At 30.7% G+C, this 16,546-nt stretch overlaps 3 protein-coding genes across 3 annotated transcripts; all 3 read left to right on the forward strand.

Annotated features, from left to right (window-relative positions):
- Positions 1-3,050: 3,050 nt before the first annotated feature.
- LOC145968926 (odorant receptor 4-like) lies at positions 3,051-7,790 on the forward strand. Its single transcript, XM_083094816.1, has 6 exons — positions 3,051-3,331; positions 3,774-4,119; positions 4,408-4,632; positions 4,884-4,997; positions 7,439-7,594; positions 7,740-7,790. Exons 1-6 carry the CDS (start codon positions 3,051-3,053, stop codon positions 7,788-7,790), a joined length of 1,173 nt encoding a protein of 390 aa, XP_082950942.1.
- A 2,005-nt stretch (positions 7,791-9,795) lies between these two features.
- LOC145968118 (uncharacterized) lies at positions 9,796-12,650 on the forward strand. Its single transcript, XM_083093365.1, has 6 exons — positions 9,796-10,198; positions 10,560-10,905; positions 11,456-11,668; positions 11,877-11,990; positions 12,135-12,290; positions 12,450-12,650. The coding sequence occupies exons 1-6, from the start codon at positions 9,942-9,944 to the stop codon at positions 12,498-12,500; spliced, it is 1,137 nt and encodes a 378-aa protein (XP_082949491.1). The 5' UTR covers positions 9,796-9,941; the 3' UTR covers positions 12,501-12,650.
- Positions 12,651-13,818: 1,168 nt separating this feature from the next.
- Positions 13,819-16,154, forward strand: LOC145968748 (odorant receptor 13a-like). The gene is made up of 6 exons (XM_083094464.1): positions 13,819-14,075; positions 14,493-14,838; positions 14,925-15,158; positions 15,370-15,483; positions 15,577-15,732; positions 15,929-16,154. The coding sequence occupies exons 1-6, from the start codon at positions 13,819-13,821 to the stop codon at positions 15,977-15,979; spliced, it is 1,158 nt and encodes a 385-aa protein (XP_082950590.1). The 3' UTR covers positions 15,980-16,154.
- Positions 16,155-16,546: the final 392 nt, after the last annotated feature.

Here is a 16,546-nt window from a genome sequence, read left to right on the forward strand (position 1 = left end):
TATACTAAATTTTATGTAAACATAATTTGTACATGTCATAGTTTCTAAGTTATGAAAGATTAAAAAGAATGTTCGATTTTATTTCCTGTTTTTGACATATTTAAATAATTTCTTTTTATATTGATGAATAAGATGAGTAGACCCATAGCAAGAGTAAATTCAGCACAATTTCCTGATTTAAATTTATTAAATTTTTATTTTTGGAGTCATTTAAAATCTGTTATATACTATAAACTAATAAAATTTACGATTTGCAAGAAAATATATGAAATAAATTCGAAACAATTTGAACAGCGTCTCATATTTTCCAGTGAATGAAGGATTCAATATTAAATTATGCTGTAGCACGTGTAATCATATAATACAGAGATAGTCCCAGTATTTTACTCAATTTTCCACATTTCAGAAATTACAATATGTACAGTCAGATAACATTTTTATTTATTTTAATGTACACATTTGACTTTCTGACATTACAAAAATTGCTATGCATTTATAAATCATCCTGTATATATGTGTAAATAAATCCTTTTAAAAAATGTATAATAAAATAAAATAATTTTAAAATAATCTTTTGATAATCTTATATCGTATATCTTAGATACTGCACATAGGTGGTCAAGTAGATATTCTTTGCGAATGGTTGATTGACATTTTTCCAATAAAAAAGAAGCACAGTCCGAATCTCTTTGTGATAAAAAAAGTAATTAAGAAACATCAACAAATCATTAAATTTTCAGAATATATCGAAGATCTGTATTCGAATATTGCGTTGGCGTTATTCGTATCGGATACTTTAATTATCTGCTGTTTGGGTTTTGTAATGGTTACGGTAAGCAGCGCTTTCATTTTGTAGCGCAACAATTTTGCAGTAAAGAAGAACTTTGGACTTGTAACAATAAATCTGTGTGAAAGTGACGAGCATTAATTGCTTTTAATTATTCATCCTTTTATCGTTTTCTCGTTGCCATTAGGTCTTTTCTTAATATTCCAGTCAGTTGGAACGCCTGATGCTATAAAAATTATAATGAGAACACTCTTATTTTACTTCGTTATGAATATGGAAGCGTTTGCGTTTTGTTTTGCTGGAGAATATTTAAGTACTAAGGTTAAACTTTAGAATGAATATTATAGCTGCAATAATATTAAATGGATGTATTATTATCTCTAAAAATTATTAAGATTTACCATTCAACAGAGCAACAGTATTGGAGATGCTGCGTATAATTCATTCTGGTACGAATCAAATTCCAAAAATAATCAAATTACATTGTTTTTGATAATGAGATCACAGAAGCAATTAGTCATTACAATTGGAAAAGTTATGAATTTGTCTTTGGAACGGTTTAGCAGTGTAAGTATGCATATGTACATATTTATCTTTACTTTTTACAGATTTCTCACGATTTTTTACAGACTGTTATATTCTCTCATACAACTGTAAAAAACAATTAATATATATTTAATAAGTGTAATTATTTTTTAGATCATATAAATATTATCTTCTATTTCACACAGTTAATTAATTTTTATAATAATTTATACTCATATGTACGTGTGTGTCTGTGTGATGTAATACTTGATTTTTCATGTTTTACATTTTCTTTAAATGACTATTAGTCACGAGATAATTATATTTGTTGTACATTATATATTATAGAGAAATATTACTTATTATACATTATTTATTAAAAAGTTTAGTCATAAAAAGATATAAGCATTAAATTTGGATATTAATATTTTCTATTTCGAGATAAACGCATATCTTTATAATTATTACATAAATTTTCTTATTATAGATTATAAAGGCTTCAGCCTCGTACATTTCAGTACTACTTGCGATAAATTAAAGTGAAACAAAATCTCATATCACATATTTTCTAATAAGCGTTAAAAGTTCATTATTATTTTGTCAAAAGAAATTTGCACATTAAAACATTAAAGATGAAAACTATTTTGCGATATTATTAACCACTTTTCTCACGCGCATTGCGCGTTTTTACACGCATGTATACGTTTTCATCGCGAATAAAAAAATAAATTCAAAACTGTCTGAAAATAAATGAACTCGTGATACTAAATGTCTATTAAATGAGGCCGAATTGTATGCCGATTCTCCTCTTTTTTTCCACAGGAATTTTATTTGAATCTTGTAAATATTATTTTTTAATTTCATTCTATTATTCGATCAGTTGCATCCTTTTACTGTTTGATATTTTAAAATTCGTATAAGTGTTAAAAACCGGTTAATGTGACTAGAAATATTATATATTTTTGATTATCTAATTAATCTATGAATTGATCATTTTATTTGCGAAAATCAGCAAACTAATTGTAAACTAATTATATTAAAATTATTTAATATATTTTATCCTTTCTTTCGTAATTATCGTTGATTTATATGGATATATTTAGGAAATTGTTCTACACATATGTAAATTCCTATATTTATATATATATATATGTGTGTGTGTGTGTGTGTGTGTGTGTGTGTGTGTGTGTGTGTGTGTGTGTGTGTGTGTGTGTGTGTGTGTGTGTGTGTGTGTGTGTGTGTGTGTGTGTGTGTGTGTGTGTGTGTGTGTGTCGTAGTGTCGCAATAGCTGTTTATACACCTTTCTTTATGAATACAGTTCTGTTTATCCCCTATATTAAAACAACTTTTCTGAATGATCGCGGACACGCTTAAACGTCAGATGTACATCATCCCACGAATCATTGCATATTTAAAATAGACGATTCACAGTTGTATTTCCAGCGATTAAGAGAAAGAAAAAAATGATTATCTATCTTCCATTTTCATGCAAAAACCACGATGTATTTGCGATGTGCACGCAATATGAAAATAATTAATGAGAAACTTCGATTGGTCAGTTGTGCCAGGCTACACGATCTACTTAATAATATTTCAGAATTTTCTTATGAAGTCTTACGAAGGTGTTCTATAATATCTCGAAGAACATAGTTGATCAGAGCATATTTCTTTTTACTTTTCCAAGCGTATATTTCTTTTTCTTCTTCTTTATCTATTGTATATTCTAATAGATCGTAAAATGAGTAAAAACGAACAAGATATTATGATTCGACAGAATATTCTCAATCGCAAAGTGAAATTTATATTCACTTTGTGCGGCATCTGGCCAGGCATATCATGCGTTCTGTTCTATAGAATGTTTTGGATCATTACAATGACAATTGCTATATCTTATTTAGTCTCTTATTTATTGGCGCATATATATACCGCTGAACTTATAGACTTGATCGACTGTCTGTGTACCATACTGGCGCATATCAAAGTGATCTCTAAGTGTTTTATATTTTGGTTAAACCAAAAGTAAGTAACATAATGTAATATACAATATATAAGAAATCTCTGCGAATATATTGCACATTATATTCCACTGATAATATCCCAACGAAAAATATTGCAATCGTAAAACCGTAATGTTTCAAGAGATTTATCTATACAATGTTATCTGCTTTCTGAAATTGTACTTTGAAATTATATTTAAATTAATATATAAAATAAAATTTTATTTTATATTTATAATCTCAATTTTAAATGAAATATTTAGACAAGATAAAAAACAGTTTAACTAAAAAATGTGCACTTATAATACATTTCATGAATATCATTATTATCAATAATCAATTATCAGCATTATTTACGATTAAAAAGATATTAACAATTAATCTAAAATACATTGAAAAATGACAAATTTCTAACTCTCAAAAATCTAAATTAATTTATGATCGACGAATACAAACATTTTCAGGACATTGATCGAAATTCTGGCGTTAATGGCGGAAGATTGGGACGATTGCACTGATAACGATATTAGCATGCGTGAAACATCGAAGAAAGCGAAATTATCGGATCGTCTCGTAAATGCAATCTTTATTTTACACACAACGACAGTTTCTGCATATTGCATCGGCATTTTCCTGAGTGATATGGATATCACTGACCAGATGATAGAATTACCTTTCGTAGGCAAATTAAAAGTTCCTTTTCACATAAACACTCAACGCGTGTACAGATTAACGATAGTCGCAAAATCTTTGCACATAATTTTATGTGGCTGGGTGGCCGGTATAACAAACGTTCTGCTATTGACTTTCGTAAGTTGTTACGATAATACGCGAATCGATACACTCGTGATGTTGCGCATGATTCGAATGATAATCGTAAGATTAATCGACGCTGCGATTAATCATTGTATGTGTTTTGCAATCTCAATGTGATAGATACAAAAAAATTTAAACCAGATATTTACATTATTAATTTTTTATTATTTCGATGTACTTCAATAATGTCATTTCTCATACTTTTCTGTATCGTTTTTTTTTTCTTAATAGCAAATATCTACGTGAAGACAATGTCCTATATAATCCTCACCTCAATTTCAGACCCTACATGTAGCTGGTCAAATCGATATTCTGTGTTATTGGATAACGCAGTTGACATCCTGCGAAAATAAATTAATCGTCATTACAATGAAAAAAATTATTCAAAAGCATAAAAAAATCGTCACTTTTTCAGAAAATATCGAGTATCTTTATACATATATCGCATTAGTGCAATTTGTGTCAAACACAGTAATGATTTGTTCGCTTGGCTTTCTTATTGTAACAGTGAGTAATATTATTGAATATAGAATTACTGTAATTGTACTCGATTAATTGTAAGATTTAAAATATAATTCATTTTCTTTTAAATTTTCTCCATAGTGTTTTAAAAAAATTAATTGTTATTCAATTTATTTAAATATTAAATTTAAATATTGTATTCTCGCAAATTTCATTAATATTTATTGCATATCGTGCAATATACTGTATAGTTCGTATTCAATAACTTTGCACGTCACTTTTGCACAATATTATAGGCAATCGGCAGTCCCAATGCGATAGAGCAAATAATGAAATCTCTTTTATTTTACACCATAACAAATTTGGAAGCGTTTATATTTTGCTTTGCTGGAGAATATATGAGTAATAAGGTTAGTTATTATAATACACTCGTCAAAAAAATTATCGCAACACGCAATTAATATTAAAATTTCACCTAAATTCAAATAAGCGTATCTCCGCGAAAAATTATCGCATTTGAAAAATTTTTTTTTTGTTTTAAAGGGTAAAGTCTCCACTTTAAGAAACTTTCGTTAAATTTTGATTTCATTCTCTCTCCCTCTCTTCATCCCTTTAAAAGTAAGGACGTGTTTTTTTTTTCAAAAAATTGCAAAGTTTGACGAACTCTACGGGGTGTACTAAATTTTTTTCGTCAATATCATCATAACTATCATAAAATATGGACTTTTCTTTACAAGTTTAAAAAAAAATTGAAGCCCGTGCGATTTTCTTTCGCGGAGTTACGGCGTATCAAAATTATCTATGCATTTTTGTGCAACCGCCAATTTGTATTAACCGATGGGCACCACGGGGACCACTCCACATAGCGTATCGCTGTCATTCCGGGAGGTAATAAAATTACGGGATTTGTGCGTTTATATGTGGATATTCCACCCCTAATTTTCGTTTAAACGAAGAATTTTTGTTTTCCGAATGAACAACAGTATTTTTAATACTGTGAAGTTTCGTACGTACTGAAGTAAGTACTTACAGTACATAATTTCACAGTACTGAAGTTCTTACAGTACATAACTTCACAATACTGAAGTTCACACAGTATACACTGTGAAGTTATGTACTGTACTTACTTCAGTACGTACAAAACTTCATAGTATTAAAAACACTGTGTTGTTCATTCGGGAAACAAAAATGCCTCGTTTAAACGAAAATCAATGTGCGCAAATTATTGCTCTTTTGGAAGAAGGGGCAAGTCAGGCACATGTTGCAAGGCGAATGGGTGTGCATCGGGTCTCAATCTCTCGAGTTTGAGCTCGTTATGAAGAAACAGGCGGATTTCGTCGGAGAAGAGGACAAGGTCGAAGACGAGCAACATCAGCTCGAGAAGATCGTCTCATCGTAAACGCGGCAATACAAAATCCAGTAATAATTGCGCGACAAATCGCTAATGACATTCTGCCGTACAGACGAATAAGCGATCAAACAATCAGGAATCGTCTGCACGAAAGAAACTTCAGTTCGCGAGTTCGTGCTCAAGTACCAATGTTGTCTGTGGCTCATCGACGTAATCGTTTACAATATGCACGCAGTCATCAGAACTGGACTGCAAGACAACGTATTGTTCACTGACGAGTCGCGATTTTGCCTCTTCGGTTCTGACAGAAGAGTTCGTGTTTGGCGTCGTCAGGGACACCGTTTTGAAGAGAATTGCGTCGAACCTGTTCGAGCATTTGGTGGTGGTTCAATTATGGTATGGGGTGGAATATCCACACATAGACGCACAAATCTCGTAATTGTACCACCTCCCGGAATGACAGCGATACGCTATGTGGAGGAAATTTTGCGTCCTCACATAATTCCGATGCGTCGTCAAATGAGGTGCAATTTCATTCTAATGCAAGATAATGCTCGTCCACACACTGCCAGGATTACAGTTGACTTCTTCGAAGAAAACAACATCGAGGTGTTACCACATCCAGCGATGAGCCCGGATTTAAATCCCATCGAACATCTGTGGGATATAATGGAAAGAAGGCTGCGTGATTTGGAGAGGCAGCCAACCAATCTCCAGCAATTGAAAGCAGCTCTACAGCGAATTTGGTTCGAAATTCCGCAGGCCACAATTAGAGCTTGCATTAATATGCGTGAGCGCCTGCAAGAGGTCATCCGAAGACGAGGCGGAAATACACATTTTTAAATACATACAACATACATCCCTTTTCCAACACACACACACACATACACACACACACACACACATACACACACACACACACACACATGATGGGCAAAATCCGATCAACAACCTCCCCGTGGTGCCCATCGGTTAATACAAATGTTGGCGGTTGCACAAAAATGCATAGATAATTTTGATACGCCGTAACTCCGCGAAAGAAAATCGCACGGGCTTCAATTTTTTTTTAAACTTGTAAAGAAAAGTCCATATTTTATGATAGTTATGATGATATTGACGAAAAAAATTTAGTACACCCCGTAGAGTTCGTCAAACTTTGCAATTTTTTGAAAAAAAAAACACGTCCTTACTTTTAAAGGGATGAAGAGAGGGAGAGAGAATGAAATCAAAATTTAACGAAAGTTTCTTAAAGTGGAGACTTTACCCTTTAAAACAAAAAAAAAATTTTTCAAATGCGATAATTTTTCGCGGAGATACGCTTATTTGAATTTAGGTGAAATTTTAATATTAATTGCGTGTTGCGATAATTTTTTTGACGAGTGTATTTATAATTAAGTATTGATAATTTATAAAATAATTTTGCCTTATTATATAAAATGAATAAAAAAATATAAATTATATTAATAAAACAAAATTTTTTTAATTATTATCTTATCATAGAGCAAAGAAATTGGTGCTGCGGCATATAATTCTACATGGTACGATTTGAAATCTAAAGATAGCCGTGTTTTGCTATTTGTTATGTTGAGATCGCAAAAGCAACTGACGCTTACAGCTGGAAAGATGATGGATCTTTCCTTGGAATCCTTTAAAAATGTAACGTTTATGCGTAGACAAATTTTGCCTCGATATTTTATGATATTTTACCTCGATTTTGCCTCGATAAAAAAATAATATTTCTAATATAATGTCATAATTATAAATATATTGATTTTTAATACAAAAAGCAAAATTGTTTCAGATCATGAGTGCTTCAGGATCATATTTATCAATGTTGTTGGCGATGCAATAAATGTCGATTCATACAATAATATATTGACTTTTCCGTAAATCATTGGTTAAAATTTACATGTAAAATTATATTTATACCTGAAAATTATTAAGATTTTCCATTCAACAGAGCAACAGTATTGGAGATGCTGCGTATAATTCATTCTGGTACGAATCAAATTCCAAAAATAATCAAATTACATTGTTTTTGATAATGAAATCGCAGAAGCAATTAGCCATTACATTTGGAAAAGTTATGATATTGTCTTTGGAATGGTTTAGCAGTGTAAGTATATGTACATATTTATCTTTACTTTTTACAGATCTCCACAAGATACTTTTTACAGATTGTTATATTCTCTCATACAACTGCAAAAAACTATTAATATATTATATATTTAATAAGTGTAATTATTTTTTAGATCATATAAATATTATCTTTTATTTCACACGATTAATTAATTTTCATAACAATTTATACTCATATGTACGTGTGTGTGTCTGTGTGATGTAATACTTGATTTTTCATGTTTTACATTTTCTTTAAATGACTAAGTATTAGTCACGAGATAACTATATTTGTTATACATTATATATTATAGAGAAATATTACTTATTATACATTATTTATTAAAAAGTTCAGTCATAAAAAGACATGAGCATTAAATTTGGATATTGATATTTTCTATTTCAAGATAAACACATATCTTTATAATTATTATATAAATTTTCTTATTATAGATTATAAAAACTTCAGCCTCGTACATTTCAGTACTACTTGCGATGAATTAAAGTGAAACTAAATATCATATCAAATATTTTTTAATAAGCGTTAAAAATTGATTATTATTTAGTCAAAAGAAATTTGCACATTAAAACATTAAAGATGAAAACTGTTTTGCGATATTATTAACCATTCTTTTCTCATGCGCATTGCGTGTTTTTGCACGCATGTACACGTTTTCATCGCAAATAAAAAAATTAATTCAAGACCGTCTGAAAATAAATGAACTTGTGATACTAAATGTCTATTAAATGAGGTCGAATTGTATGGCGATTCTCCTCTTATTTTTCTACAGGAGTTTTATTTGAATCTTGTAAATATTATTTTTTAATTTAATTCTATTGTTCGATCAGTTGCATCCTTTTACTGTTTGACATTTTAGAATTTGTATATAGAAAAAAAGAATTTGTCGCAACTTCGTTAATTTAGAACAAGTTACGATTTGTTAAAGAGATTAATGACTAGGCTGCAAAAAATCATTTACACTGACATATAATGATGCAAATAATAATCACGATTAACTTACCAAGTACCTAACTATCTATATATACATATATATATTTTTTTAAAGAATAATTTAAAGAATAATTTTCTCTTAAAGAAAATTAATTATGTAAAAAATTAATTTGTTGAAAAATTATTATTAATTTAATTAGATCGAATAATAAAACATATCTAATTTATTCAACTTTACAGAGACTTTGGTAAGCAGGTTTGATTTTCATATACACTTGCATACGATCCACGATATTGCACGATACTCTGAATTATTAAAGGTAAACTACGTAGGGTACATAAGAAATCGACAGATACTTCATTTTCTTCCCTCATCAAAATGCCGTTCCACGAAAAGTTAAGGAAGCTAGATAATATTTTATGCGCTTATTAAGTGATGCGTTTTTTTGTTTCTCTTTTCTCGGATCTGTTCTTTTCTTTTCTTCTAGATTTTAAAATTTTTCAAAGATAGTTGGACACGGATATACATCGTCACTTATATTGCGTCCATTAGATAATTATATATTCAAGAAAATTACTCGCGAGTGCACATTAAAAGGAGCGCAAAATGACCCCATCTGTGTTCCCTCTTTTTTTAAGCTGCAAGAAATACGGACTTCTTCGTATGATCTGTATGCAGCAGAATACAAATATTTAATGAACACGTCCCATTGGTCAATTGTTCAAGAGTACCGTTTGCCTCGTGATGCTTTTAAAAGCTTCCAGTCTTCACGCAAATTTTCCGTAACATACATCGAGACCTGCAATTGAAAAATATAATTTTCTCAAGAGCATATGCCTCTTACTTTGACACGAGCGTATTTGTTCTATCGCGTACATCTTGATGCCCCGGCTTGTATATAGACCTATAAACGCGTAGAAAGATAAGAGATTATGACTAACGGACGTACAATTAATCGCACGATAGAACTTTTGCTTACCGCATTCGGTGTCTGGCCAGGTATATCATGCGTTTTATTGTACAGAGTATTTTGGATGATTACGCTAGTGATCAATCAATTCTTCCACTACCGGTATCTTGTAACACATTTTCATGTCAACAATCTTTTCAACTTGATGGACTGTTTGAGTAGCTTCTTGGCACACGTAAAGTTGACCTTTAAACTCATTATCTTCTCGTTAAAACAAAGGTGAGTTACGATTTAGAATCTGTAAGTAAACAGAGATATAACTACTATATCATAAATACATTTTTAAATAAGATATTCATAGATAATTCTTAAGATAATGGCATCTTTATTTTATTTAAATAATTATGCAAAATAATCATATAAGATGGATGCCAAAATTAATAAAACAAATATTTTATTTTTTTACGGTTATAATTGTTTATCTCCACATACGCATCCAATTATTTTCATATCCATTTTTTATTCCAACAAAGAGAAAGAATACAATCCTTATATATCTCGAAAATTAAAATTTAAAAAATCGCATTGTCGTAAAAAAATATGTCTATGCAACTATTTCAATATATTCGATCCTTCGCAGAGAATTCATTGGAATTTTGACAACTATGTCGGAAGACTGGAGCTATTGCGGTGACAATGGTATTGTGTTGCACGAAACGGAACGTAAAGCAAAACTATCGAGCCGTATTTGTAACGGGCTAATTATTCTTCATACAATTGCCGCGCTCGCATACGTTATTGGTATCCTCCTGGCCGATGCCGACATCACCGATCGAACGACCGAGCTGCCCCTTATGATGAAAATGGAATATCCCTTCGTTATAGACACGCTACGCAAGTACAGACTGGTGTTAGCTACGCAATTCGTGTTCGTGCTGGCGTGCAGTTTGGGGGCTGGTTTATTCAACGCCCTGTTTCTAACTCTGGTAACCTGCATCTACATCTAAGCAAGTATCATGTGTAAGATGTAATTATAAAATAAATATGCTGTTCGCATTATATAATTACCTTTATTAGATATTATTAGTATTAAATATTTTATTATTAGATATTAAATAATAAATATAAAAAAGTGTCTACTTTTAAATTGAGTCAATGGAAATATTAATAATTAAAGCAGTGACACACACAAGATTTCACCACAGATCAGCGAGCACTTTACCGATTTTCAGTGAAAATACTCATACTTTATTTTATGTCTGATTACTGACAGTAAGATTTCACTGCAAAATCAGCCACTACCATTAACTGATTTTTCTCTTGAGATTTCACTATTTGTAATACTACATTTACATAAGTAAAGCCATTCAGTGATACAATATTAATATACCATTTAAGAGAATATTCCATGAGATTTGATTCACTTTCGTACATTTTGTCAAATTTATTTCTCATTACAACATTTTTATATTTCTTGCTCTCTTCTAGGTAAACAATTACAATAATTATCATAAATGACAGAATCTTTATTCCTAGACTCTACATATAGGTAGTCAAATAAATATCTTGCTTCGTTGGTTGACGGAAGTTGGATCAATAGAGATCGGAAGAATGACGAAAATCATTCAAAAACATCAAAAAATTATCAGCTTCTCGGAAAAGATTGAGAATCTTTATTCGTACATTGCTTTACTGCAATTTACATCTAATACGGTGATGATTTGCTCGTTAGCGTTTCTCATCGTAACCGTAAGTGAAATTGTCAAAATTCTAAGAATACAAATACACATTTTATTTTAAAATCAATTAATTAATTTAATAATTTTATTTATATTTCTGTTGCGCGAATTAATTTATTATAAATTATACGTAATAATGCGTAGAATTAATAAGTAATTGAAAAATTACTTATAATTTTGAAAGTACGTTATATATTCAGCTTGTCTCGATATTATAGGCAATCGGTAGTCCCGATGCTACCGAGCAGATAATGAGATCTCTTTTATTTTACGCTGTAACGAATCTTGAAGCGTTTATATTCTGTTTTGCCGGAGAATATTTGAGCAATAAGGTTAGCAACTAAAAAGATAATTGTTACGATAATAATTGTATAAGATATGATACTGCGTACGGTGTTTGCGATATTAGAAATAATATTATACAGAAGGAAACGTACTATATATAAAGAAATATCTCTTCGTTATTTTTACTTTAGAGCACTGCGATCGGAAACGCGGCTTACAATTCTGGTTGGTACGATATGAAGACCGCAGACAGTCGCATTTTATTGCTTATAATTTTGAGATCACAGAGAAAATTGAAGTTTACGGCTGGCAAAATGACAGATCTCTCTTTAGAATGCTTTACTAATGTAAGAAATATAAAGAAAAGATTTTTATTTTAGATCAAGCGTCTTCTTCGCATTACATGTCCTTATATATATATTTATATAATATATATTTATATATTTATATAATATTATTATAATATATTTTGTATTCTCCTCTTACAAAAAGCAATATTGTTATAGATCATGAAAGCTTCGGGATCCTATTTGTCAGTACTACTGGCGATGAAATGAACACTACAGTCATAGATTCACTCACAGACTCAAGTCATTTCCTGCGCGACAATCGTGAACTAACTCAATCATCTAACGTGTAGACATAACTTCATCACTTTAGGAAAACATCGAGAATAATATATATAATAGTATATATATTTTCAAGTACTTTTAGATGAATAAATAAAATAATATAAAATAATAATATGTGATATTTTTCCGTAAAAAAATATCATAATTATTTTTTTCTTCTTAAATTATAGAGAAAAGTCATCGATATTCTTTCTTTGTAAAGAAACTTATATCCTTGAGGCTTCTGTTGAAAAGGCACATCATTTCTCAATCTTTAAAAAAAATATCTTCTGCACATATAAACGTTCGACATCATATTATTTCATGTGTATTTTCACTCGTTAATTTCTCATAAATATTGCCACAGCATGCAGATAAGTTTCGAAAGTTGTTGCACGCAAGAAAACTTCCGTAATATATATACAGGGTGAGTCAAAAGTATGTTTTAAAAATTTGTGAGCGTGTTCCTGGATAAAAAGGAAGAACAAATGTTCATATGAACATATGGTCGCAAATGCTTTGTTGTCGAGATAATGGACATAAATCAGCAGTATCAAATAATGCTTTATTTGAACGTTTACAATTTTGTATTGTAAACGTTCAAATAAAGCATTATTTGATACTGCTGATTTATGTCCATTATCTCGACAACAAAGCATTTGCGACCATATGTTCATATGAACATTTGTTCTTCCTTTTTATCCAGGAACACGCTCACAAATTTTTAAAACATACTTTTGACTCACCCTGTATATCACACATTTCGATCACTTCTGACTGCTTCTGTGACTCTCAAACTTTGAAGAAATATAAGTGACCAGCGAACGTACATGGTCGCATTTACCTTCGCATAGATCATATTGCATATTTAAAGTAGGCGTGTAATTGCGTTAGCAATATCCAAGGAAAAGAGAGATACGCTCCCTCTTTTTCTTGTATCGGAAAGGTCGCGATAAATGCGTATTCGTGAACTCTACGATGTAGTACGATAAAAGATATTTAATGATTTACTTCTGTTAAATATTTAATGAATTACTACTATTGGTCGATCGCTCTAAGGAAGCGCTCATTTGATGATCCCTTGAGAATCTCCCACAGTCTTTTCGCAGTCGTTCTAAAATATACATCGAGTTGGGAGATATAGCTTTCGTAGCTTTTTTAACCTTCCTGAAAGCGCGTTTATCTTACTGCGTAAATATCGATGTCTTTCCCTGTGTGAGAAACACTGTGATCCTTCCCTGTGTAACAAATAAGGAAAGGACTTATGACGCGTAAAAGTACAATTAATCGCACGTTAAAATTAATGCTCACTTTGTGTGGCATATGGCCGGGTACGTCGTGCGTTATAATCTGCAGAGCATATTGGATCATCGCATTAGCAACAGATAATATCTGCCATTACCGGTATCTTCTAATGCATTTGCACTCGAGCGATCTCTTTGACTTGATGGATTGTTTCAGTAGCTTCCTGACACAAGTGAAGTTTATGACTAAGTTGATCATATTTTGGCTGAATGAACGGTAAGTCGTATAGCGTGTAAAGTAATGTTACACACACACACACACATACACAAGTAATAATCTAAATATATGTTATCTTCAGGAATTGGTTAATTCATTATTTTGTTCATAGAATATATATTTCTTTCCATACTCGCACAATCAATTATATATGTATGCATATGTGTGTGAGCGAATAAGTAAAATATATTTTTTTATTCTAAATTTTATTTTAAACATGGGAAGATATAAGAAAAATTGAGATTTGTTCAAAGAAAATAATACGGACATTAACGTGTATCGCTATAATTGTTTTGCAATTTATTTACAAGAATGATTCTTCGGATATGCGAATCTCTACGATGCAAGATATATTATCTGCTTGTTATGATTTGCTTCATAACTGCTAATAATAGATGATTCTATTATCATTTGTAGAAAATTCGCCGAGATTCTGACGATAATGAAGGAAGATTGGAATGATTGCTGCAGCAGCGACATTAATATGCGCGAAACAATGTGCAAGGCTAAATTAGCAAGTCGTATCACTAATGCGATGTTTACACTTCATACGTTAACGATCGTTGGGTATAGCATCGGCATTTTCTTAGCCGACGTTGATGTCACCGATCATCAGTCCGAACTACCTTTGCTCTTAAAGGTGACGCTTCCTATCGACATAAAGACGAAGCGCAGGTATAAAATACTGTTATCTGCACAATTTATCCATCTCATCCTGTCCGGCTGTGGAACTGGTTTACTAAATGCTCTTCTTTTAACTTTGGTAAGTTGTAATACACGCATGTGTCATAAATAATGCATATATATCTTTCCTGAAACTTTAATAGCCAATAGGATTATTATTTTTAGATTCTGCACATAGGCGGCCAAATGGACATCCTGCGCTGCTGGTTGAATGAGATTGTAATTAAAAAAAACAAAGAAAGAAGCGAATCTATCGTCACGATGAATAAAATCATTCGAAAGCATCAGAAAATCATTAACTTCGCAGAATACATCGAGAATATGTACACATATATTGCGTTGTTGCAATTCACATTAAACACTGTGCTAATTTGTTCGTTAGGGTTCCTCATCGTAACCGTAAGTAATAAAAAGGGATATTTAATTTATTGTTCATGAGAGAGAGAATGGATACACTCATAATTTTATTAAATCGCTACGGCTTTTGGCTCTTATATTTTCATTATCTAAAAATAATTTCTCTGGATTTTCAAGTTTACATTAGAACGATAAAGACATTTATGATTTTGCAAAAAATAATGATTTAATAATTGCTGCTTTGATATCGCAGGCGATTGGTAGTCCCGATGCGACAGAGCAGATAGTCAGAACTCTTTTATTTTATACTGTGACAAATCTCGAAGCGTTTATATTTTGCTTTGCAGGAGAATATTTGAAAAACAAGGTTTGATATACGGGATAATGTGACGATAATACATTATTGCAAGTTTGTTAAATTAAAAGAAACATTTTAACTGATTGTTAATCAATTTTATAGAGTAAAGCTATTGGAAATGCAGCGTACTATTCTGCATGGTATGAAATGAAACCTGAAAATAGTCGTAATTTGATATTCGTCATATTAAGGGCGCAGAAGCAATTGACACTTACGGTTGGAAAAATAATGGATCTTTCTTTAGAATCATTTACAGACGTAAGATTTATACATAGAAAAATAATTCTGGATAAAAATATATAGCAAGATACTTTCCACATGAGATTTACTTATTGCCTATATAATTTTTTCATATCCATCTTATGTATGTAAATTTTTTATAGCAATATTTAAAACGCTCTTCTTTAATAAGATTATAATTTTAAAAAATATTAATCTCTATATTTTATTATAGATCATGAAAGCTTCGGGATCATATTTGTCAGTATTGCTAGCCATGCAATAAACATCATGCGTTGAAAGATTTTTAAACAATAGTCGTGAGAGATGTATCGTGTGATATGTAAATATGTCTGCACTAGTGATAGAAACATGCATAACGACATAACAGATTTTTCATGTTTATATGTTCTAAAAGGACGGTAGTAATTTTTAGAAAAATATAAAATGATAAGTCGTTATTTTTTGTTCATATCACGATATCTTAATTAAATCCAATATTTATCACAAGAATCGTAAAGTGTTACATCGAAAACATTTTATATTATAATCGCGATAATCAAAAATAAGTTCATAAGAAAATTTTATATTAATTTGATTTTTCTAAAGCGACTGTATTGATATGATATATACATATATTTGCGCTTCCCATGTTGTAACTGAAATTGCTAGAGAAAAAACCAAATAATTCGATATATATATATATATATGTAACATTTATATATTAAGATAAGTCAATGATGCAAATTGTTTGCATAATTAGAAAATACAATATTCATAATATTTTAATGCAATATATCAAAATATAAAATTTAAGTTTAAAAAAAATTTTGAAATCGTTGCCACATACAAA

Source organism: Camponotus vicinus, unplaced genomic scaffold, assembly GCF_025532165.1.
Source record: "Camponotus vicinus isolate PSW18456_S1 unplaced genomic scaffold, iyCamVici1.0 SCAF_3, whole genome shotgun sequence".
Lineage (NCBI taxonomy): Eukaryota > Metazoa > Arthropoda > Insecta > Hymenoptera > Formicidae > Camponotus > Camponotus vicinus.

Bases quoted from the DNA above. Each gene is read 5' to 3' on its own strand.
- LOC145968118 (XM_083093365.1), top strand. From the start codon at position 9,942: ATGACTAACGGACGTACAATTAATCGCACGATAGAACTTTTGCTTACC. The intron at 10,199-10,559 runs GTGAGTTACGAT...GATCCTTCGCAG, and splicing joins ATCTTCTCGTTAAAACAAAG to AGAATTCATTGGAATTTTGA. The intron at 11,669-11,876 runs GTAAGTGAAATT...TCGATATTATAG, and splicing joins TAGCGTTTCTCATCGTAACC to GCAATCGGTAGTCCCGATGC.
- LOC145968926 (XM_083094816.1), top strand. From the start codon at position 3,051: ATGAGTAAAAACGAACAAGATATTATGATTCGACAGAATATTCTCAAT. The intron at 4,633-4,883 runs GTGAGTAATATT...ACAATATTATAG, and splicing joins TTGGCTTTCTTATTGTAACA to GCAATCGGCAGTCCCAATGC. The intron at 4,998-7,438 runs GTTAGTTATTAT...ATCTTATCATAG, and splicing joins GAGAATATATGAGTAATAAG to AGCAAAGAAATTGGTGCTGC.
- LOC145968748 (XM_083094464.1), top strand. From the start codon at position 13,819: ATGACGCGTAAAAGTACAATTAATCGCACGTTAAAATTAATGCTCACT. The intron at 14,839-14,924 runs GTAAGTTGTAAT...TATTATTTTTAG, and splicing joins ATGCTCTTCTTTTAACTTTG to ATTCTGCACATAGGCGGCCA. The intron at 15,733-15,928 runs GTAAGATTTATA...ATTTTATTATAG, and splicing joins CTTTAGAATCATTTACAGAC to ATCATGAAAGCTTCGGGATC.